The sequence below is a fragment of the Sebastes umbrosus genome, chromosome 5 (assembly GCF_015220745.1).
Source record: "Sebastes umbrosus isolate fSebUmb1 chromosome 5, fSebUmb1.pri, whole genome shotgun sequence".
NCBI lineage: Eukaryota > Metazoa > Chordata > Actinopteri > Perciformes > Sebastidae > Sebastes > Sebastes umbrosus.
Window position 1 is genome coordinate 14,800,234 of NC_051273.1, and position 24,683 is coordinate 14,824,916.

Here is a 24,683-nt window from a genome sequence, read left to right on the forward strand (position 1 = left end):
GAGTTCGCTAAGCTGATCTTATCCAAAGTACTGTACAGTAAATTTGTTTCTATTCAGCGTGAATTGCTCAACATCCTGTTGAGTCCCAAGATATGTGACAGCTGTGATCGACTGCCTTGACTTTTGGAACAAACTCCTAATAGAGCAGCAACGGAAACACCTGCTCAGAGGAGCTGGGAGACAGACGGCTGCATTAGTAAGGTGCAGAAAAATAAAAGTTTGAGCCAGAAAGAGAAGAAAATGGTATTCCCACTGTAGCAAGTTCATAATGAAATCCAGTTTTGTTCAGTGCTTTTTACAAATTGAAATGACACATAGCAGAGGAAAAGACCGTAGAGTCTGGGATAAAATAAGGTCGTCATTAAAAGACCACACACACTCTGAATCCACTTTATATTTTCCCTCATCTCCAATAATAGCAACATATGCTGTGCTTCAATATTCTTTATTGTTCAATACTGCAGTGCATAATCACCACTGTTGTCATTCCATATGTTCTCACTGTCAGCAATCACTCAAGTGCCAAATAAAATGTAATGAAGACAACGAAGGAGCATGACAAATCTTTCAAACCAGTTTCAGAATATAATATCAGCATAATAGTGGAAAAGGAATTCATATATAAAGGAGAAAAAAAAGAAAAAGAAAAGCTTCCTCTCCATCAGATATGACTTTTATAACCAAAATAATCAGATTTCGAATGATTGTGACATTATTATATACATACCCTTTCAATAAATAGGTGTATTTAATATTAAATTAATGTTTCTCACAGGTACATTTCAAATAAAAAGCACATCCATTCAAAAACCAACAATGTCCATCAGCATTTTTCAATAATGACAACAAGAACAACAAAAATAGAAACGCTATAAACACAACAATGTTCATATGACTGCTGTGGATTTGAAGGCACTTCCTTGGCAACACATTGACCCCTCTTCCAATATTTTGGGACCTGAAATGAAATAAGAAAAAAACAAATGTGGTTAGAGTAAAACGTTTTGAGTTCCTGCATGTTTTGAAGCTGCATTTTAGAGAAAGATTATTCTGTCCAGTATTGGCAAAGACACATCTTAACATCTCGGCCCTGTTGTCAGCGTCTAATGAGAGTCATTACTGGCCTGCCATTCCTCGATGTTATGTCTAAGCTCAATCAGAAATGATCAGGATGACTAAATAATGAATCACTTAGTAAGCTTTCAATAGCCCCTCGATTGTGAACAATACAGACAGGATCTTATTATCTGATTCACTTGAGAAACTGAATACCTGAGAATGTGTCAGCCCTCTATAATTTTTCCTATAAGTCCTATACCACGAAAAACTCAAATTAACCCAAATGGCCACTTGTGTAGATGAACTCTCGCGCAGCAATCACTCACCAGCCAGACCTAATTGCATTCACTGAGAGCACATGCTTTTACCCAGGTTGGGTTTAGGACTAGACGGCAGCGAACGCATCAGATCTGCTGTCATCGAAGATCTACTTAACAAAGGGATGACTATGACTATGTACAAAATTGCTGCACTGACGATAGTCTGCGTCCTACCTTCGTCTTGAGAGCGGCTATGTTTAGGTTCAGTGTGTTTAACGTAAGAAGCATGTACACGTGTTTTTAGCAATTGCAGTTGATTCATAAGAAATCCGCCCTGATCTGCTCCTGTTCATGTAGTTCTACTTTTCTTACTTTTCCCTCAAAATCTGTGGACTTATTATGAAATGTTTTGTTTTAAATCCACCTACAGATATGTGTAATGTTTCTAAAAATCGGAAGGAGTGTTGCTTATGAAGCAAAGACGAAAAAAAATAAAATACTTTTCATGTCAGTTGACCAAAAGATGGCATGTCATTGTGAGTGGCACTAAAAGACAACTAATTTTCCAGTTGAGACATAATCACAAAAGCCTGGTACAGTATTGTGGTGCCAGGACACCAAGGCAGTTTTCACCAATGTACATGTACCAATGTGATACTTTTAATATTTATGAGTATAAAGAAACTATCAACTAGTGGTGCAACGGTTCAACAAGCACACGGTTCGGTTTGTACTGCGGTTTTTGGGTCACAGTTCCGGTTCGGTTTGTTTTGCACATTAGGGAGAAGAAAAACATAACCATTCTTAATGTGTTTAATGTGCTCCCAAAAATATAAATAAGTTGATTGATAGTAATGAATTATATATTTCTATATTATATGAACCCAGAGCACATATTTTATACATAAAATAAGGCTACTTGATGGTCAAGTAGGCCTATGTTCAGATATTTACCTCTTCTATGTCTCTGGCGCCTCATCAAATAATAAGCAGACCTGCGTTTAATGATGGTGCAACAGTTCGGTTTGTCATTAGTTTTTTTACGGTTCTGTTTTGCATCCCGACTATCAACCATCAAATGCATCTTGTTATCCATGACTATCCATCTTCACATCTGGCCGACCACCATGACAACTGTTTTACGAAGAGCTGTCATATTCCAGTTGGTTCCAGCTTCTCCAATGTGACGATTTTCTGCTTTTCTGTTTTATATTATTATAAACTGAATATCTTTGGGTTTTGTTGGTCAGATTAAAGAAGACACTTGAAGACTTGAACTTGGGCTCTAGGAAATTGTGATTGAAATGTTAAGCTATTTTCCCAAATTTTACAGACTAAAAATAATCAACAGATTAATCCATTATCTAAATACTCATTAGTTGCAGCCCTAAATAGTTACCATGGTTACCTTCAGATACAGTAAGAGAGCTGCGGACCACCACAATGTTGTGATATATACATTATTGGAATCATTTCAGAGGAAATAATGCGTGAAATCTGTTTCTTTCTGCCTCTTACTCTCATACTTGTGATTTGTGTGCAACTTCAGCCAACCGGCACTAACCCCGAGAAAATAAATTAAGATTAAATACATGACATGAAAGTGTTTCAACGTTCCCAACAGCAAGAAATTATATATTCTTAAAGCATACAAATGTTGGACAGATGCACTAGACATGTTTCTGATTATGTGATCATCAGTTTTCTTCAGTTGCACAATCAGAATTCCTCTACATTTCGCTGAGAGAAAATGATTTAAATGTATATATGTCTATCTTAATTAACCATTTTTACTTTTCCACAGAAGATGTTGGCAAGGAATCAGAGTAAAATGAAGCCCACCCAAGAGAAAAACAGTTTACTCACATGCAATATCTACGATTGCATGCAGAGTGGACTCAGTGCTAATCGTGTTAGCAATCTTGCACATCTTTTGTAATCTGAAAAAAAAAAGACAGTGGGAAAAATATGTTAACATCAGACCACCTTGTAATTAAAGGCCCAAAATAGAATTTGCCTCTCTAAAAAGCAGGATTTTTGAAAATTGTACTCAATATTAGGGCTGTCAATTGATGAAAATATTTAATCACATGATAGTCCATAGTTAATCACGAATGGCAAATTAATCACACATTTTTTATCTGTTCAAAATGTACCTTAAAGGGAGATTTGTCAAGTATTTAATACAATCAACATGGAAGTGGGCAAATATGCTTGCTTTTTGCAAATGTATGTGTATATTTATTATTGACAATCAATTACCAACACAAAACAATGACAAATATTGTCCAGAAACCCTCACAGGTACTGCATTTAGCATAAAACAATATGCTCAAATCATAACATGGCAAACTGAAGCCCAACAGGCAACAACAGCTGTCAGTGTGTCAGTGTGCTGACTTGACTATGACTTGTGACTGCATGTGATTATCATAAAGTAGGCATGTCTGTAAAGGGGAGACTCATGGGTACCCATAGAAACCATTTTCATTCACATATCTTGAGGTCAGAGGTCAAAGGACCCTTTTGAAAATGGCCATGCCATTTTTTCCTCGCCATATTTAGCTCAAGTTTGGAGCATTATTTAAACTCCTTTGCGACAAGCTAGTATGACATGGTTGGTACCAATGGATTCCTTAGTTTTCTAGATCTAGATTTTCTAGTTTCATATGATGCCAGTACCTTCAGTCTAGCTTTAAAACTGACATGGAATTTGCGTTAACGCGTTGTTATCGTGTTAACTTTGACAGCCCCACTCAATACATAATAGTGTCATCAAAGTGAGAGAAAAAGACATACGAGGCAGAACTGATATTAGAGCTGTTGCAATATGCATTTCATGTTGCAATGTTCCTTTAACAGAGCAGCTCTGCATGTAAAGTACACAATCGCTCATGTTTTCCAATATCATCATCAGAAACATTAGCATGAGAAATGAACCATACATTCAACAATACTCTGCGTCATCCCGACCCAACAGACAGACAAATGAATCCTGATTGTGTCTGGCTTAGAGTTAAATACTTACCACAATAGGACATTTATTTATTGCTTTAAGTCTGACTTGATGCTTACTTGACTGCATCACATATGCAAAAAGGCAGCAAAAAAAGATGGTCTTCTTTCTCTTATTCACTCTGTCCACAATAAAGACAAGTGTAACTAAACAGATATCCATCTGTGACAAGGGAACATTGTCTGCAATCATTCTCCGCTGTCTGCTTGACGTCATCTGCTTAATTCCCAAACGTAAATATTCCAGAAAGACGGATTGCTCCGTCAGTTTGCAGACTGCGGTTATAGCTCTGGCTGCTTCAACATCAGCGCTTCCCAAATTGAGGTTCGGAAACCTCCACGGGGTCGCGAGCTGATTAACAAGGTTGAAAAAAGGGAAATAAACATATTCTGCTACAGAAATTATGTTTATTTTTTATAATCTTTGCTCTTATATTATGAAATACTGGATAGTTTTTCATCTTTATGATTAGAAAAAATATCCTAAATTAATTTTTGGTTGAACTGCTTGCAAATCACAGAAATATGCAACCTGTTACAAAATCCTGCACAGCATTGCAACCAGGCACGTTCACATTCAGCAAACCCTACATATTTTAGTATAGAACATTAATCTGCAAATCAAAATGCTTTTCAATAATTGAAGGCTACCGTAAAGAGGCAATCTCCAAGATTTTCATTTAAATAAACGTCTGTTGAGTCACTCTCTGTAGCCAAAGGAGGTAACACAATGGTGATTGAGCCTATGGCCCACTGATGAAAGTACTGCAATATTTATATAGTTGCAGTATTATGAACTTCTGTGGTGACATTCCCAGAAAAATGACTGTTGTATACACACAAAAAATTTAATTATGCACACAATTATGAAAACTTGAAGCTCATGTATATAGAAATATAATGTTCTATTCTATTGCTGCTCATGTATCAACAGAAAGACTCAACAGAAAGAATAAACCAGCACTGGAATCTGAAGGATTTCCATTTTAAAGTTTTCATTTTTGTCACCACAGACACCCAGTTCATAATACTGCAAATATATAAATGTTGCAGTACTTTCACCATTGTGTTACCTCATTGGCGACAGATACTGACTTAAAAGACATTTTCTTAAATGAAAATCGTAGAGATTGACGCTTTCTACCCTCTTAAAAACACTTCAATATTCATGACTAAATATGCAACAATCAAAGTTTAAGTTTTGAAAAAAACAAAAACATCCTAAACTCCTTCATCCGGCCTGTTTGATTTGATTGACAGTGACAAACAGCCTATCAACTGTCATCAGATTTTGATTCAAATATTGCAAAATCATAATTGGAGTGGAGAAGTATGTGAGATCAACTTTTTATCAACGAAGCCTCGTCCACTTAAAACCAGTAAGAAGAGCACAAACAAGTAGAAGCAACCCCAGCTCAATTGAAATAATCCAATTTTGGATTGAACAAATCACTCACAGTAAGAAGCTGATTGAAAAAATAAATGTTCTGGGCCTTTAAAGCATAATACTGGATGACAAACAGACGTTGAGCACATCATAGAAAGAGCAACATGAGAGGAGAAATGCATACTTACATGCTGGTCTTGAGCAATCCCTTGTGTTGTGATAAAGTCTATGAAAGTGTGTTCTGCACTCCGACGAGAACTTGACTGGTCCTGCTTAATAGAAAAGGTCTTATCAGGCAAATTATATTTCAATGATCATTTCCTCTTTATCTACTGTATTTTGCTAGTACTGTAAAACTAGTATAATAAAACATTAGAGGGTAACAAAAACAGCATTTTAAAAAGGCATACAGAGTGTTAACAACATCATTAGAAATGGATCTACCCTCAGTATTTCATTGATAACGATGACCATATGATATGGATGATGTGGTTAATGGTTTTAATACATTTTTGGGGTATTCGTGGAAATCCAAGTTCAATTTATCTTAAAGTAGTAGAAGAAAAGGAAATTATCGATATTGTTTTTAAGTGTAAGAATAAAACATCTACAGACTGCAGTGAAATTGATATGACAATAATCAAACGTCATAGATGGTTTTACAGAACCACTAACTCACTTGAAATATGTTCTTCTGAACTGGTAAATCTCCAAGCAAAATGAAAATTTCAAAAGTTATCCCTTTATATAAAGCTAGAAGTAGACACCACTTTACAAATTACAGGCCTGTTTCTTTACTTTCCCAATTCTCTAAGATATTAGAAAAACTCTTTGGACAAAGGTTGGACAATTTAATTGAGAAGCACAATAACGATGCCAACAGTGAAAAACAACAGCAACACTGCTGACAGAGCTAACAGCAACAGCACAGTCGGTCAGAACGACATTATCAGCGGTAACCGCCGTATGAGCGCGGTGCAGAGCGGCAGCCGTGAGCTAGCCAGTGGGGCACGCTCACATGCACTAATAGGCACATATGGCCGGCCCGGCTATGTCAACAATTGAGAAGCTCTGATTACAACACACACAGAGACAGTGACTTCATTCTCTGCTCAGGTAGACATTACTCCTCTATATCTTTACATAGCAAATAGTTGTTTGCTGCTATATTAATGCTCTGGATATCATATAGAGAACCTTTTAAGTTATAGATAGGGGTAGGACCTTATAAGTGTTTACTTCTGCCTTCTACTTTTCGAAAAACTAATAGAAACTTAGAAATTGCTGTTTATGTATGTTTACTGTTAATTTTATTGGTTATTTTTGTTTTGTTTTCTTATTATTTGTTACATGTTCAAAATAAATCTAAATCTAGTGATCAACGTAAAAACAGACAAATCCCAAAGTGAAAGTGAACAGTGCAGTATCACAGACATGGTTAAGGAGTCAGGGTTCAACTGGGCTTAGTGAACAGAGGACCTGAGTCTAAACTTTCAGATTTTCACACCAATAATGAAGTCTACTCGGTCCTGAGACAAATAATCAGCTTAACCTTGCACTGCCTTCAACTTAATTCTGCCGGCTTTAGACCATGTGCTGTTTCTCTGCGCTACTGCCCCACAGCTAAGCCGGGCAACCCTCTTCTGACCCACAGGAGTGCCAGTGTTCATGAAGACTTAAGCATACTGTACTACAGTGTATGTTGGCTTACATTGAACCATTTTCTCAAAAGGGGCAAAACAAAGACTTTCCAGCCAAAGGCAGCATGAGCCACGTAACAACTATGCTCTTAAAGGTGTTTGCCAGATACAACAGTTTTTCACTCTTGAAGTTGTCTTTGATGGTGATTTTCTTACCTGTGAAATGCTGAATGAATTTGCCTTTCATGTTTACATCTCTAGGAAAAATTTCTGGAAAAAGAAAATCACTGTTAGCTTGTCAATCAACACTCATTTTACAACAACTGAGAACTTGCACAGAAAGGTTACACAGAAGTCAAGATAAATATGATTGTCATTGTCAAAGTCCCCCTCCCCCGGCATATATTAATGTAATGCAAGGAATTTCTCAATATCAAGGTCAAAATATACATCAGTTCATGAGGCTGCACCATTATCATCATCCTTGATGATTTGGGGGCATTCAAATGATTTTACAGCAGTCAATGCATCTTAATTTCTAACTACAGGATTCTAAATGAACATGATTCATTGTGAATCATGTTCATCAGAGCAGCAAATGTAGTATTTAGGTGATGAATCTATACCTGTACATTACTCTCTATGGAGATCTGGTGTCCAGATCTGGTGTCCGTGGGGGGATTTCAAGAGGTCTAGATGGGTAAGTACCCCCCTTTCTACTTAATGTCCATGCAGGCAACACATGGAGGTGTCTGATAACACATTGGCCATGCTAACAGGCTAAAGAGATTATTGTATGGGACTCTAATGCTCATCAGAATAAGTCCATGCAAGTAGTTAAAGGGCTAACATTACATTAGCCCCCAGACACAGGAACATGTAATGCTGCAACTGCATGTAACTGCAGTTACAGATTAAGTCCAGACAAAACAAACCATTCAGACTAATCAAAAGGATAAACACAACTATATATATATATATATATATATATATATTACTATTTTAAAAAGACTTATGGACATGTAGGAGCCGACTGCCATCAAGCCAAAACCCAGATGTGAAGAGTGATATGGCAGCGTGGATTACCAACACGTTCTCATCCCACCTCGTCACATACTGACGCTTCGTCAGACCCCTCAGCGTCACTTTTGTGGTCGCAGTAAACACGTGCTTAATGTTGTGAATTAAACAAAAACACTTGCTTAGGTTTAGGCAACAAAACCACTTAGTTAAGTTTAGGAAAAAACAACATGGTTGGTCTTAAAATGACTAAGTTTGTACAGTGGAAATGTGACTGAACACGGGACACAAACAAACAGCTGACTGTGAAGTGAAAGTGAAATGTAACGCATGGGACACGAACAGCGGTCTCCTGGATGAAAGCCTTGTGTTTTTTTGATAAAATCAGCTGTAAAATAAACGCGTTTCCTTATATTATGTCTGTCTGCATCACTCCATCGCTTCTGAGTAAAATACAAAGACACCTAAAAGGTGAACACATCAGTGGGATTACAGATGTTCCTCCTCTCTCCTCATTGTGTTCAAAACATCCATCCTTGCGTGACCATGGATCTTTTGGTAGCGTCACACGCTCCATTCGCTAATATGCTGCATTTAATATCCTCAAAAGATAAATTCCATCCAGTCAGTGGTCTGAGTAAGTCTTTTCCAATTGCATAAGCTGGGGCCGAGACTTTGAGCTTTATACGATGCCTGTGCAACATCTCTGAAACATGATGTAATTGACAGCGATGGAGGAGATAATCTGATATTGCAGATAATCAACACATTGAGTTCCCTCTGCTCTTAACTGCACATACCAATGAGGCACAATCCTAGACTAAATCCTCAGACAACTTTGTCTGTGATCTTACGTAATTGAAGAGGTATGTATCAAAGATTTTCTTAAATGGCTTAATTCCAGTCTGAACAGAATGCTTCATTTAAGCCAATAAAGGCAGATCTGCTCCAAGCACAGAGACCTCAGATACGGCTCGAGAGCCATTTAAGTCAGGAGAAATGAACAAGGATCAATTTGAGTGAGAATAATAGGTCATATTTAAAACCGCAAACCAGTAACCTGGACTGAACTGTTCTTAAGACTCCCTCTTATAATCTCCTTCCATAATTAAAGTCAAAAGGAGTACAGTGACTTTGATACAGCACTGCAAATAACATGAATGTGACTCAACGACAGCCAGTCCCGTCTCTCTGCTCTGCCTGATGTGTCTTGCAGAGATGCTCCCGATTGGAGATGCTTTCTGGGACGTCACAGTGTGTTTGTGTGCGTGCGAGGTGGTCATCATTCATGTTTAAGATCCCACAGTGAATCACGGTGAATGAATCATTCACAAGTTTGACACGACGATGCTCCTCCTACATGGGTTCCTAGTACCTATCCACATTTTCGTCCCATCAGTCAATCACGGTTTGAATGAGGGAGCGACGTGTCCAAGACATGTGGTAATAAAAGGTATAGGAATAGGAAACGCCAAGTGTGATAAACATACATAGACCTTTTTTTTCCTACACAGATGAAGCATACCTTCATTACATGCATTATATAACCTCTTTAAATTGAGTATGACAGAAAGATCTGGACCTATACCCTGTCTTTGAAGCATATTATGAACAGGCAAACCTTACTTTCTTTTTCCATATAACTTGAATTAACATGCATACACCAAGTTCCATTCAGCCAAACTAAATAAGGCTCCTAAATAAGGTGCACAGCACAGACCAGACCAATGACAGCTGTCTCCCACGGTAAAATGGGGATTATGCTTTCATCAGGACCTAAAAATAAATCTTATCAGCTTACCTATGAGTCTACTGTTATCCAGCCTAGGAACATAGAAAGGCTTTTCACGGGAGGAGAACTTCATGTCTTGGGCTGAGGAGAAGAGTCCACTGGTGCAGCGCCTGGACACGGCTTTGTCCCGTTGCTGGCTGTCTCTGATAACCTGTAAGATTAGATCCAACAGGGTCCTTCTTTCTCTCTGCTTGACATCCTTGCTGTCCATACACTGGCCAGAGGTGATGAGCAGAAAGAAGATAGTCAACAGAATGTGCCATTTCCTCTCCACCTGCATGACTTCACTATCTGAAAACACAAGAAGTTTTGTTACACATGGTTTTAATTGAGTCTGTTTAATTTTAACAACAAAAATGATAGCTGTACATTTTGCATCCCCAAAACAGATGTATCAGCATTGCCATTTGAGATCCTTCACATTCCCAAAATGACTTTAAAAATAACCCATGTTAGAGGTAAACATAAATAACCTCTAAAAGTGGAATTAATCACCAGAATGCACTTTACACAGTGGTCACATTTTCCTCTAGTATAACACAAAGGTAAAGGAAATATCTAACTTCAGACTTACTAGTTTAGGAGTTAAAGATGCTTATGTCCTGGAGAGTGGACACACTTGTCTTCAGCAAATTCTTCTGTGTGAGTGTCCGGATAGGAGAGAGAGAGAGAGAGAGAGAGAGTACAGAACAGCAGATTGTTCTCACCACCTCACCGTCTTTCTTCAAATAATGCGTCCCTATTTATACGAGGAGCCACCTTCTTGAAGGTAATACAATCGATTTCGTGTGGGTGGTTAAGCAATGTTGACATCTTTGGGTGCAATTTTCTTCCAGTGGCAAGTCGCTCGCTCACTTTGGCACGCGCCCCTCCTTTACGCACCAAAACATCACCAGTTGGTAGTTTTTACAGGACTATTCAGCTCCAAATAAAAAAAAAAATCACTCTTTCCAGACAGAGTAATGAGTTAACATTTAAAAAAGAGCTCCACGGAAATTTCCATTGAAATAAATAAACGACCAAAGAGCGACGTGGTGCTGCAGCAGCTTGCAGGAAAGTAGTTTTCCAAATGGAGCAACTTGTTGGACGCTGGATGCAGAGAAGAGAAGAGAATCTGCAGGCCTGTTTGTAAGCTTCTAGCTTCTAGCTGACCTGTCAGCGTCTCGGTGTTTTTGCTCACCGATGTCCAAGTCTTGTGACCGCCTAAGCGCTGCAGAGAATGCGCCTCCAGGAGAGCAGCCATCCGGCACTTTACCGCACCTCACTGAATAAAACAAATACAGTAATGATTGTGATAGAGCTTTTTAACATGATCAAATTTGAGTGTGTTTTTGCTCACTGTCAGTAAATAGGAACATTAAAAATGAGAGCAAAAGGGTATAATAATAATAATAATAATAATAATAATAATAATAATAAAAACCTGATAATAACTCAGCAATATTTAACATTACCACCAATTTTCCTACATAACCATCATCCACTTCACACCACTTGTTACTGCACCACACTGACTACCTCTGGCACTGTACTAAAGTTTAAGCTGGAGCTGGATGTACGCTACTGCCAGGACTTTGGCTACTTCAGTGGGGCCATCTCAAGCAGTAAAAAAAAATGCATTTGAAAGTTTGAGTCCCAAAAGTGAGTTGATTGCTGACTACAGACAGTAGCACTAAATGCATGCAGAGCTGTGGATTGTTTTATGAATGTTTTTCGGTTGTTTTATAATGTTATTCTCAGGTATTGTCTTATTTATTGTAGTATTTATCAACTGTACTATTTATAGATGTTAAGGGCTGAGAGAGACTGCCAGGGTAAAATGCATTCCATTGCATTTCACTGTACTTTTAAATGCATATGACAAATAAACTTGAAACTTGAAACTCAGCAGTCTGAACTAAAAGGCCCCCCTTTAAAAGACAATCAAGTTCCTGCTTAAATTAATGCACTCACTAACTAATCAACTAATTAATTAATATATGAAGTCTGCAAATTGGCTCATATTTTCATCTGACATTTATAGTTGGAATTTATTAGACTATAGCTTCCTTTAAATCTGCCGAGATGTAATTTAGCACTGGCAGCTATACACCACTTTTACACTTTGCATGCATCCCATCACATTATACAGAGTAGAAAAACTCATCTTTACTGACACACTTTAAAGTGAATCCAAAGGAAGGACGTCACCTAGTGGTCTCCCACTTGTTGCTCAAAGAAGCTGTTAGCCTAATACTGTATGACCACATGTGCATTAGTGATTTCTATTCATAATGTAAGCAGGGGAAACCCAAAGGTTAAATTATTATTAGGCCTAATAATAATAATAATAATAATAATAATAATTGTTATATTATTATTTCAGTAAATTATATTATTAAGTAGTCACATTACAGAATTGAGAAAAAATAGGTGAGTTACTTCCAAAGAGGGCTTACATGAGATCTAAAGCAAAATGGATCCAAGAAGGAGAAAGAAATTCTTATTTTTGTTGATTAGATAAAATTATATTGGAACATTGATCATCAATGGCAATGAAAGCACTGACCAAAAGTCAATAGCCAATAAAAAATATTCCTTTTATAGTAATGTAGGCATATATTCATCTAATTTCTCACCGATAGCCTACAGCAAAAAAATGTCTTTGACAAAATTAATTCATTCCTCAAATAAATGAGGATTTCAGAAATGACTGCAAGGCAGAGATCCTCTTGATCTCATGATGATCTAGAGACAGCAGTGCAGTGCTTGACTCCTGATCTTTTTATATGTTGGGAACATATCAAAGCATAAGAACTTTTATTTAAAACACTAAAAGAAACTATAGAAAATGTATCACTTTCTCATGTGGAGGCAAGGTGCTATTTCTTATTCCAAAACCAGGTAGCCTAAAGATCCTAAAACATGGCCAAGATTTATGAGAGGTAGACCAAAACATAAAAATGTGTGTATAGTCTTAGACTAGCTTGAATATAGTGATTAGGCCTATATAGATGATAGTTTTATTCCTTTTCTTGATTTTTTATAACATCCTTTTATTTTCAGGGCATTGAAACTCTGTGGTTTGGAGAGAATTTCATGTTTATCAGGCGGTACTTCTTCCCCTCATTTTACAATTAACAGAGATATAAAACAAGGCTGCCCAACTTCACCCTCTCGTCTTAGTTGTAGCAGAGATGCTGTCAATTCTCATAAAAAATTCTGATATTAAGCATTTGAAGGCCTTTGAAGACCAAATAGTCATAAACCAGCTAGAAGACGATACAACTTTGTTTTTGAATGAAAATGTTAAGCAGGTTTCTAAAGGCTATTCACTTTCTAGGGCATGTAATTTACAAATGAACTTGAAAAGATGTAAATTATTAGCTATACATGACTGCTATCTTGTGGCAGCATATGGTATCTCTATTAAAACTATACTGTAAAATACTTTAGGTGTGCATATTACAGAAGGATACTAAAAGATAATTTCTAGTAGCTAAATAATGGTCATAGTCTGCCCTTTTCCTGCTCCTAGGACATGTTTTCGCTCTTATTCATGTCTTTCATCCATGTTTCGTTTTTGTTTTATTTTGTTACTCACCTCTCCTCTCGTTTCAGATCACTTCACTTCCTGTTTGTGTGTTTTCCCGCCAGATTTGATTGTCTGCCCCGACCTGATTAGTTTCACCTGTTCCCCATTAGCCCTGCAGTCACCTGACCTCCTGCTCACCTGTTCTCACGCCCTCAATTAGTCTCTCTGCAAATATCTGCCTCGTTCCTTTGTGCTTTGTTGGTATAGTGGCTTTCAATAAGTCACTGTGGTGCTGCTATGTCGGTGGATGCGCGCCATAGCCATCTGGGTAATGCACAAACCAACAATACGTGTACCTTTGCTGTTTGCCGCTTCATTTATTGCTAATACAAAGTTTTGTGCATCCTGGTAACCTGTTCAATGACACAGATAGGTAGCTGTATGCATGCCATGCAACACGCCTGGATGTATTACCCTTCCTGTATAAATTCAGTCCCATTATAGGTGACTGCTGCCACCCAGTGAACAAAAAATGTATTACACCAAATGAACACAAAGGCAAACAAATGAATAAATGGCTCGGTTTGTCTTCATCTTTTCTTTGGAGTTCTGTTACCTGTTTGCCCGTGACCTTGCCTGCTGATTCCTGCCTGTCGTTCAGCAGGGGAAGGACCCAAACGCAGATAAAGGATGAGTAGGCAGCAGTGAACAATGCAATGATTTATTGGAAGTGGCTTACAGGCTTTGAGTCCAAACAACAGGCAGGAAACTGCAGGCAAGGTCATGGGCAAAACTAGGCAGGTATTTGTAGAGCGGGAGTGAGAACAGGTGAGCAGGAGGTCAGGAGACTGCAGGGATAATGGGGAACAGGAGAAACTAATAAGGGCGAGGCAGACAATAAAAACTGTCCAGGAAAACAGTGAAATGATCTGAAATGATAGGAGAATAACAAAATAAAACAGGAAACACAAAACGTGAAACATGAAATATCAGCTGCGTTGTGTTCAAGGATTATTATTATTATTTTTTTTTTTAAATGTGACATGTGGATGGGAAATTGTTCAAAAATGACCTGTAAATTATTATTAAGTATTGTTATATTGGAAACTATTGTAGTTTCAAACCACAGGATGTTCCCATCTGGAATTGCAGATTCATTCTTTTTAGAAATATATATAATATATATATAATATATATTATATATACAGTATATATATATATAACCTTATATATAACCTATTTATTTATGCATTTCTTTTTTTGTTCCTTTAACTTTTTCTACCCTCTTTTATTTTTGCTATTATATATATTTTTTTTTTATAATTTAAGTTATCTTTCCTATCCAATGTGCCTTGTATGTTAGAAGTATTGAGTTTAGATGACAATGCCTTAATGTTTGTAAATGAATTATCTTCAATAAAGAAAAAAAAAAGGGAGCTACTTCCGGAATGACTGTTACTATGGAGACGGGCCAACAAGCACTAAGTCCACTTGGAGAAAGCAGATCTCATGTTTTGATGAACTGTAGCTCGCGTTAGTTTAGTTTTACACTCTGTAAGTCTTTTGTAAGGTTATTTGATAAGAAACACTGAGAGCAGAGTTTTCTCCCTCTGGAGGCAGAGACATGTCGCAAAGGTACGCTTTATATCTATAATACTTATCGTTCCTAACATTATACTGAAGTCTTGTGACTCAAAGTAACGTGAAAACTGCTACTACTAGTTACTACTAACACTAACGTCACTACACTAAGTTACTACTAACACTAACGTTACAACACTAAGTTACTACTAACACTAACGTTACTACACTAAGTTACTACTGACACTAACGTTACTACACTAAGTTACTACTGACACTAACGTTACTACACTAAGTTACTACTAACACTAACGTTACTACACTAAGTTACTACTAACACTAACGTTACTACACTAAGTTACTACTAACACTAACGTTACTACACTAAGTTACTACTAACACTAACGTTACTACACTAAGTTACTACTAACACTAACGTTACTACACTAAGTTACTACTAACACTAACGTTACTAGCCTAAGTTACTACTAACACTAACGTTACTACACTAAGTTACTACTAACACTAACGTTACTAGCCTAAGTTACTACTGACACTAACGTTACTACACTAAGTTACTACTAACACTAACGTTACTACACTAAGTTACTACTGACACTAACGTTACTACACTAAGTTACTACTAACACTAACGTTACTACACTAAGTTACTACTAACACTAACGTTACTAGCCTAAGTTACTACTAACACTAACGTTACTACACTAAGTTACTACTAACACTAACGTTACTACACTAAGTTACTACTGACACTAACGTTACTACACTAAGTTACTACTAACACTAACGTTACTACACTAAGTTACTACTAACACTAACGTTACTACACTAAGTTACTACTAACACTAACGTTACTAGCCTAAGTTACTACTAACACTAACGTTACTACACTAAGTTACTACTAACACTAACGTTACTAGCCTAAGTTACTACTAACACTAACGTTACTACACTAAGTTACTACTAACACTAACGTTACTAGCCTAAGTTACTACTAACACTAACGTTACTACACTAAGTTACTACTAACACTAACGTTACTACACTAAGTTACTACTAACACTAACGTTACTAGCCTAAGTTACTACTAACACTAACGTTACTAGCCTAAGTTACTACTAACACTAACGTTACTACACTAAGTTACTACTAACACTAACGTTACTACACTAAGTTACTACTAACACTAACGTTACTAGCCTAAGTTACTACTAACACTAACGTTACTACACTAAGTTACTACTAACACTAACGTTACTAGCCTAAGTTACTACTAACACTAACGTTACTACACTAAGTTACTACTAACACTAACGTTACTACACTAAGTTACTACTAACACTAACGTTACTAGCCTAAGTTACTACTACTATTAACGTTACTACAGTTAGGACACTTCACAGTGCAATTTGGAAATGTTATATTACCTTAAACTAAGTTAGGCACCAACAACACGACAGTAAGCAATGCATATTAAGAATCAAATGAACATTACCGGTATTTAAATGTATGTTTTTCCAAATCTCAGTCAGCAGGTTGGCAGAAACAGGAAGTAATATGGCAACAATAATGACACGTGTTACACTGGCTCTCTGGTGTTAGCTAATGATACAATCATGTTTGATTGTGTTTCACTGACTGCTGACCAGGTCACTGAACATTTCTACTAGCCACACACTTGTTTTGTCTGCCACTTCTAAGATCTATGTAGAACGCTTTAGAATTGTAAACACTAGGACTGTGTATTAGCAATAATCTGGCGATACGATACGTATCGTTATGATACAGGGGTTACGATTCAATATATCGCGACATATTAAGCAAGGCAATATATTGTTGTTTTTTGTTATCTAATTTCAGGAAAACGGTCATAGTATGAAAACACACCGCTACATGCATAAAATCTGAGTAAAAAATGTTTTTTAAATTTTTTTATGCAATCAGAATAGTAGGATCTGCATTTGCATTTCTCTTTGCAAATAAAATAAAGTATTGACTGAGTTAATCTTTGCTTTTAAACTATTAATTAGAAATCAATACAGGTTTTTTTTTTTAGAATTGATACAGTATCACAAAACATAATATTCAATACTCCATATTTTTAATATTTTCTTACACCCCTACGTAAACACTGAGTCAGCGGTAACAGACATTAGAAATATGGATCATGTAACCTTATTCACTGACTATTTTTAATTTAGGAATTCCTTTTAAAAAATAATATTTTAATAAAAGGATAACCTATCTGCCATGGTTGCAGGTGACCTGAAATTTTTAATGGTAACATATGACCTTTATGAAACAAATTAATAAATACCACGAAAGACACACAAATGTACAATTTTATCATTCATATCTTCCATCTTGTCTGTAGAGATGCACCGATACTGGATCGGATATCCTGACTCAAATAGCTGGATATCGGTGACAATGAAAATCTATTAAATTCAATTCTATGTTAATATACTATATACATTATAAACTTAAATTTTAATTCCTGTATAAGTTATGACCAATTTGGATTAAAAAGGTTTACACCTGAAATGTAAATCCTGTTAATTTTTAATATTTTTTGCCAAGGTGCACGATTTATCATTTTAATAATAAATAACAATTCAGTGAATTTATGTTATGTTATCTCTGTATTTATTCGTTATATTGTCTTATACAGTTAGGAGAGGATGTTTAAGTCAGGCCTGATGTTGTCTTAGAAATAAAAGAATGATCCCAGTCACTTTCACACAGTGAGGCATACAGCTTATACACTGGTATTGGATCGGTACTTGGTATCGGCCGATACCCAAAGCCCAGGTATCGCTATCGGTATGGAGACTGAAAAAGTCGGATTAGTGCTTCCCTACTTGTCTTTTTCCCCTTGTGTTTGATTACATTTCTATGAGTAAGGTCTGGGCCTGCATCCATTATGATGTATTTCTTCCTGACTATCACTCACCTTTTCCCAGCCTCAGCTCATCACATTGTTTACACTATTCCAGGACATACAACCAACTGTGGGTAGATGCTCAGTTGGAGTTGAGCCATCTGCTGACTGAGGAACTGCCTGATGAGCCCCGTCGCCCAGAAAAGGACAGGGTGGTGTTCTTCCAGCGTCTGGCCATGCTTTATGTGCACTACTTGCAGATCTTCAGACAGCAGGAGAAGGTCTATGACCAGGTGGTCCAGCCCCAGAAGAGAAGAGTTATCCGGGCGATTCTTGATGGTGTGATGGGGAGGGTGTTAGAGCTGAAGAATGAGATGGTGGAGAAAGAATTTTCAGAATACCACTACATGGATGATATCCTTCACGATTTGAAGCTTACACCTGTGAGTATCATTTTAAAGAGCAAGTATGATGAAATTATATTGACTTATTCACAGCAGGCATTGGATATATCTGGGATGACCGTTCAAAAAATGATCAGAAAACTCAACAGCCGTTTTCTTTGTTGTCACTCTAGGCAGACCTTGAGATCCCTATCCCTCGCTATTTCATCAGCGATCGCAGCAAAGAAGTCCAACAACGAAAGACGATGCTGGCAGATATTCTTAAATTGGTGGAGGATACTGAAAGCCCAGAAGTGAGTTGGAAAGTAGCCACATCTTAGTTAAAGCCTGTATGTGTAGGACTTGATATTCTTTACTTCATTTGTTCATTTCATTTTGTTACATACAAAACAGGAAAAATAGGATAAAAATTGAACACATATGGGCTTTAACCGGGAAACAAAATTGTTGTTTTAATTCACTAATTGTTATATTTTGTCCCTTCAGCCTTTAATGACCAAGGACATGAGTCAAGAGGAGGCCATTAAGATCATCCAAGTGTCAGAGAGGGCCCGCCAAGGACGACTGAGGGCCAAGTTGAATGAAGAGAGCAGAAATATGACCAGGATGTACAGGACCAAAGAGCCTGCACCAGATGTCATTGAGTTGGCCTCAGTCTGCATTCAGAAGGTCCTCTGTTATCAACATAATCCTCTAACATGCCTCGTTCCCTGCCTGTCTTTGGCTTGTGTCGTCTGTAATGTTGAAATATTTGGTTGAATGTGATTTGCAGGTGTGGAGGGGCCACGTACAGAGGAAGCTGGCAAAGATTGCTCGGGATGAAGAAATGATTTTTCTGGGAATGGTGAGTGAAATTGGCCATCAATTTTGTTAATTGCCTTAAACTGTAAAAAATAGATCCACAACTTTTTACATAGCCACCAGTACTTCTAATGAATCCAGTCTAAAAGCTGAATGATATTTATACTTTAAGACCTTATATCATCCGTTGTCTTGATTGAGATTTAGTTAAACCTGCCATTTTTCCAATGTTTTTCTGTTAAAAGGAGCAACTACTGTATATCATGAAAGCTGTATTGCAAGATTTCCTTGTTCCACTTAGGGCTACAACTAACAATTATTTTCATTGTTGATTAATCTGTCAATTATTTTCTCGATTAATTGTTTAGTTGTTTGGTCTATAAAATGTCAGAAAATGGTGAAAAATGTCGAACAGTGTTTCCCAAAGTCCAAGATGACATCCTCAAATGTCTTGTTTTGTCCACCACTCAAATATATTCAGCTTACTGTCATAGAGGAGTAAAGAAACCAGAAAATATTCACATTTAAGAAGCTGCAATCAGAGAATATTGAAGAAATTTTGACTTTTTTTTTTTCTTAAAAAATTACTCAAACCGATTATCAAAATAGTTGAAAGTATGAATTAATATATCACTTTGTTCAAGTGATTTTTTTCCCTTAAACTTTTGACTTTCCTTGATTATAATTTCCTTTTCAGAGCTTGTAACAAATGCAGGTTTTTAATAGACAAAGTATGTTTGGTTACTTTCATGTTACAGGCCATGGATCCAAAATACCAGGTGACAGTCCCTGCAGAAATCACTGCCCAGGCCGGTGAAGCTTGTACACGGATTAAACAGGAGGAGCACGACGAAGACTATCAAAAGTGTGCAGTGGCCCTCACAAACCAACTACGAGACGTAGAGTGTCACGACATGAGCAAGACCATGAAAGAACAGATCCGACAGTGGTTCATTGAATGCCGGTAAGGTGGCACAGAGGGGCTTGTTTTGACTTTTGTTATTTCAGCGGAGCATTTCTATATTAAATTAATCAAATAACTATGTTCTCACTTTTTTCCTCTTCTGTTTTAAATAGTGATGCTAAAGGATCATTTCCAGATTACCCGGACGCAGAGGACGGAGGCTCAGCCCTCATTTTTGCTGAAAAGACCCCTCAGCAGGTAAAATACACCCAGAATCAAAAGTATGATTTATTGCATATTTTTTACAGTAGCTTGGAGAAGGAGAATTATGTTTGGTGTGCACATATTTCTTTTCAGTTATTGGAAGACATTGCTGCAAAGGAAGAGGAGGAATCCAAAAACAAACCAAAAGGGAAGGAGGAGAAGAAGGAAAAGGAGAAGAAGGAAAAGGGGAAAAAGGACAAGGGGAAGGTTGCTGTGGAAGTAAGGGCTAACAAGCTGTGTTAAATTGATTTGTATTGATTGTTATAATATTCAGTAAATTCTGATGATAAGTGGGATTTCACTCTTACAAACCAATCCTTGTCAGCTGCACATTCAGTGAACTTTATTCTGAACCACAGGAAGAGGAGGCTGGGTTGAAGATGCTACCTTCGGCTTTTCTGTCAGACTTGGAAGTGGTAAACAAAACCTTTGTAGGTATGTTTGAATTTAAAAAAGATAATAAATTAGATATTGTTATTATTAAAGTGTAGCCCCTTAAATGAATACAAGTCAACACTTGTGTAACATCTTGACCACATTCAGTTCAAAAACATGGATTGGATGTTGTTTAGATGGGAACCTACGAAATGGGAATGTGTATACAACATACCATAAACGATTTCCTGTGTTTGGGCCAATCACCACCTCTCAGTGTACATTATCTGGGGCGACTGTGGCTCAGGAGGTACAGCGTCCTTTAATCACAAGGTTGGCGGTTTGATCCCGGCTCCTCCTGTCTGCATGTCGAAGTGTCCTTGAGCAAGACACTGAACCTCAAGTTGCTCCCGTTGCAGCTCCGCCACCATCGGTGTATAAATGTGTGTCTGCATGTGTGAATGAGAGGAAATTGTTAAGCGCTTTGTCCGATAAGGTAGAAAGGCAAAATATAAATGCAGTCCATAGTAATGTACTACTGTAGTTACTCATTCACATGAAGCTTGAACTGAATGTTTGTCATCCTCAGATTTTTGGCAAACCCGCAACGAGTCCAGAAACTTCAACCAGAGGCACGAGGTGGAGCTGATCAAGGAAGAAAAGAGGAAAGTCGTTGAGGCAGAGATTCGAGTACAGGTGATGCTGACTACAAAAAAAACATTTTAAATTCTTAACAACACACGTTAGGAATTTAACAACCAGTGTCTCAGTCACTGGTGTTTAAAACGGGCAACATCCTTACTTGTAGTTGGTCTGTTCTGCTTTTATCAGGTGGATGAGCAGATGAGACAAGAGCTGGCTGAATGGAAGATAGCTGTGGATAAAGACAAGGGCGGTAAAACCAAAGGAAATGCCAAGGTAATAAGTGAGAGAAGAACCCACACTTTGTGTATGTCTGGGAAGTTTTCATCACAGTTGATTACCTTGAGCTGTGTCCTGATGATATTTATGTTTCTCCACAGAAAAAGAAAGGATCTAAGAGTGGGAAGAAGAAAAAGAAGGAGAAAGATTTGACATCTGATAGGTGAAGTCACACTTATGGATGCATTTATGAATTTTCATTACAGAATTGAGTTGTATGAAGTCGATAAATAAGTCGATGCAATTGCTGGAGAAAACGATCAAATCATTTATTCCATCTGCTAGGACTCTTGAGTCTCTGTGTCAGGAGCTGGTGGAACAGGGCTTGTTAAAACAGGCAGATAATGTTAAGCTGCAGGATTACATGGGTAAGTCTTTGTATATTGTTTGTGTAAACTGGTGTGCCATCTTTCAGAACTCTCTTTGTGTTCTTATGATCATAACTGTATAGCTTTTAATCTGATCGTAATCAATGTGTAGACAGAGAACAGAACTCTCAGTCAAAGATGATGTGCTGCCCTCTTCTGGTTTGTGATTGCCAAAACAATATGATCACAATGAACAATTTCTAATCAGCACATTAGTTTTTGTGGTAAGGAAATATATTGCAGTTTTCCAAAAGATTCACAATGCAGATTAATAACTTATACTTGTTCCCTCTTGTTCCCAGGTGACTTTAGCTACCTTGGGACCACACTGAGGCAAAATGACATTGAGCCCATGCCGTCATTGTCAGACGTGCGACAGGTCTTATCTTTATATGCAATTTTACCATTAGGTATGAAAGTTATTCAGTTCATATTTTAAATATATATTACTGAAAGTATTATTTTTGCTGTGAATATAAGATGAGTTTTTGTTGCAGGCTCTCAGGTGGTGCACGAGAAGTTTCCTCTGATAAAGGCCATCCTGCTGGCAGGACCGGTAGGTGTAGGCAAGAAGATGTTGGTCCACGCAATCTGCCAGGAGACGGGCGCCAGCCTGTTTGATCTGTCTCCTCTGAACACGGCAGGAAAGTACCCAGGAAAGAGTGGCCTCGCCATGATGCTCCACATGGTGTTAAAGGTAACACACTGCTATTTAAAGAGGACATATTATGCTCATTTTCAGGTGCATACTTGTATTTTGGGTTTCTACTACAGTAGGTCATGTTTACAAGCTTTAATGTTTAAAAAAAAAAAACACTATTATTCTCATATGCTGTTAAACCAAATGAGTAATTTGTTTAGCCATATACTCGGTTTTGACTGAAGTCCTAATCCTCACCTACAAAATTGAAGTATAACCCAACCTATATATGTAAACTCATTAATGATCTTATGACTACTAAACTACAGCTTTTCCTGATCATCTTTGCATAGGTTGCAAGACTGCTGCAACCTTCGGTGATATGGATTGAAGATGCAGAAAAAATGTTCTACAAGAAAGTTCCCAAGGAAGAAAAAGAGGTATTTCTGGGCGGGATCAAAGCTGAACAGTAGGGCTGGGCAATATGATGATATATATTGTCAAAAAGATATATAAATGTCTATCGTATATATTTTTCTATATTGTTTCTGTCACGATATAAGCTTGGCCTATATTTATTTATTTTTTCTCCATAATTTCACTTAAAACTGTTATGTTCATTTTGCACTCAAGTTCTTAAAATGAGAAAATACTCAGTACTTTTCATTGTCAAGTATTCAATTCCCACAGGAGTATACAAAAATAGGCCTTACCATGTGGTTATTTTATATAGACTATTTATTTACTGAATTACCAGAAAACCTACTATATTGTGATATATATTATCGAGATATGAAATGACCTATATTCGTTTAGAAGATTTTTGCCATATCACCCAGCCCTACTGAACCACATCATCATGTTGTTTTAAATGTTTTAGTTATCGATTTAAATGGTAATTGAAACCATTTTTGTGCACAGTTGGATCCCAAACGCTTGAAGAAAGACTTGTCCAAGTCTCTCAAGTTGATCAGAGGGGAGGATCGTGTTCTGATAGTAGGAACAACTAAAAACCCACTGACTGCTGATATCAAGTCACTGTGTAAAATGTACAGCAAAATCATCCTCATCCCAAGACCTGACTATGGCTCAAGACACTGTAAGAACAGACACATTAAAGAACAATGTTAGTTTAGGTTGTTGGTATGAAAACTGACCTTTGACTCTGTTTGCCTTCAGTCCTGTGGAAGCAGCTGATCAGAAAGCAGGGTGGCGACGTAACCAGGGCGCTGGACCTCAGCTCTCTTGCGAAAATTTCCGATGGCTACACGCCAGGTCACATAGTCCAGGTGATCCAGAGCATCCTCACCAAGCGTCGCATCATACAGCAGGCGAACAAGCCGCTGACCGCTGCCGAGTTTGTTGCTCCATTAGCCAAGATTGACCCTGTGTTTCAGGAAGAAGAAGAGGCCCTTAAAGTACAGTGGATATGTCATATTTTGTTTTCATTTCATGTTCATGATTTTAACTTCTTTGTTGGATATTCATTTTGTGTTTTTCTTTCTTGTGTGTCATCAGAACTGGTATGCCAAGACCCCCCTGGGAAAGAAGAGGATTAAAGCTGCCGCAGGAAAGGAGGAAGAGGAGATGGCAGGTAAAGGCAAAGCTGCAAAGAAGAAGAAAGGGAAGAAATAAGTTTGTTATCATGTATGATATTTATTGAAGCTTGTATGTGAACTGCCTTCTGATGGCTGTCCCATTTACTCCCTACAAAATAAATAAATACAATTAAAAGCAGTCATTTTGTTTTTGGTTGTTTGATTTGACTGATTTTTTTACTTTTACCTCACAATACCTACTTCTACATGTGATTATGTCTGGAGTTGATCCTTGTTG

The 24,683-nt window shown here is 37.4% G+C and overlaps 2 protein-coding genes and 1 long non-coding RNA gene across 7 annotated transcripts; 1 reads left to right on the forward strand and 2 right to left on the reverse strand.

Moving 5' to 3' along the window:
• Nucleotides 1–429: 429 nt before the first annotated feature.
• alkal1 (ALK and LTK ligand 1) lies at nt 430–18,303 on the reverse strand. Of its 4 annotated transcripts, none has more exons than XM_037771336.1 (8): nt 18,243–18,303; nt 11,354–11,437; nt 10,748–10,811; nt 10,183–10,464; nt 7,578–7,631; nt 5,910–5,993; nt 3,186–3,259; nt 430–958 (listed from the first exon to the last, which is right to left on the reverse strand). In XM_037771336.1, the coding sequence occupies exons 4-7, from the start codon at nt 10,451–10,453 to the stop codon at nt 3,195–3,197; spliced, it is 474 nt and encodes a 157-aa protein (XP_037627264.1). In that variant the 5' UTR covers nt 10,454–10,464; nt 10,748–10,811; nt 11,354–11,437; nt 18,243–18,303; the 3' UTR covers nt 430–958; nt 3,186–3,194. The 4 variants fall into 4 exon arrangements, with proteins under 4 accessions (XP_037627264.1, XP_037627262.1, XP_037627265.1 ...); XM_037771334.1 differs by lacking the exon at nt 18,243–18,303 and adding an exon at nt 13,757–13,819; XM_037771337.1 differs by lacking the exon at nt 18,243–18,303 and adding an exon at nt 13,757–13,772 and having other exon boundaries at nt 10,748–10,808.
• On the forward strand, nt 15,149–24,584 carry zgc:153738 (uncharacterized protein LOC558115 homolog). Of its 2 annotated transcripts, none has more exons than XM_037771333.1 (19): nt 15,149–15,322; nt 18,286–18,613; nt 18,748–18,867; nt 19,061–19,243; nt 19,347–19,418; nt 20,134–20,339; nt 20,453–20,537; nt 20,637–20,762; nt 20,903–20,978; nt 21,508–21,614; nt 21,750–21,836; nt 21,941–22,002; nt 22,125–22,207; nt 22,510–22,617; nt 22,705–22,904; nt 23,201–23,287; nt 23,769–23,946; nt 24,027–24,136; nt 24,366–24,584. In XM_037771333.1, exons 1-19 carry the CDS (start codon nt 15,312–15,314, stop codon nt 24,480–24,482), a joined length of 2,346 nt encoding a protein of 781 aa, XP_037627261.1. In that variant the 5' UTR covers nt 15,149–15,311; the 3' UTR covers nt 24,483–24,584. The 2 variants fall into 2 exon arrangements, with proteins under 2 accessions (XP_037627261.1, XP_037627260.1); XM_037771332.1 differs by having other exon boundaries at nt 15,150–15,322; nt 24,027–24,265.
• LOC119489132 lies at nt 18,396–24,140 on the reverse strand. The gene is made up of 6 exons (XR_005207101.1): nt 24,005–24,140; nt 21,902–21,953; nt 21,721–21,792; nt 21,467–21,563; nt 21,154–21,367; nt 18,396–18,532 (listed from the first exon to the last, which is right to left on the reverse strand). It is a non-coding gene; the product is annotated as an uncharacterized LOC119489132 (long non-coding RNA).
• Nucleotides 24,585–24,683: the final 99 nt, after the last annotated feature.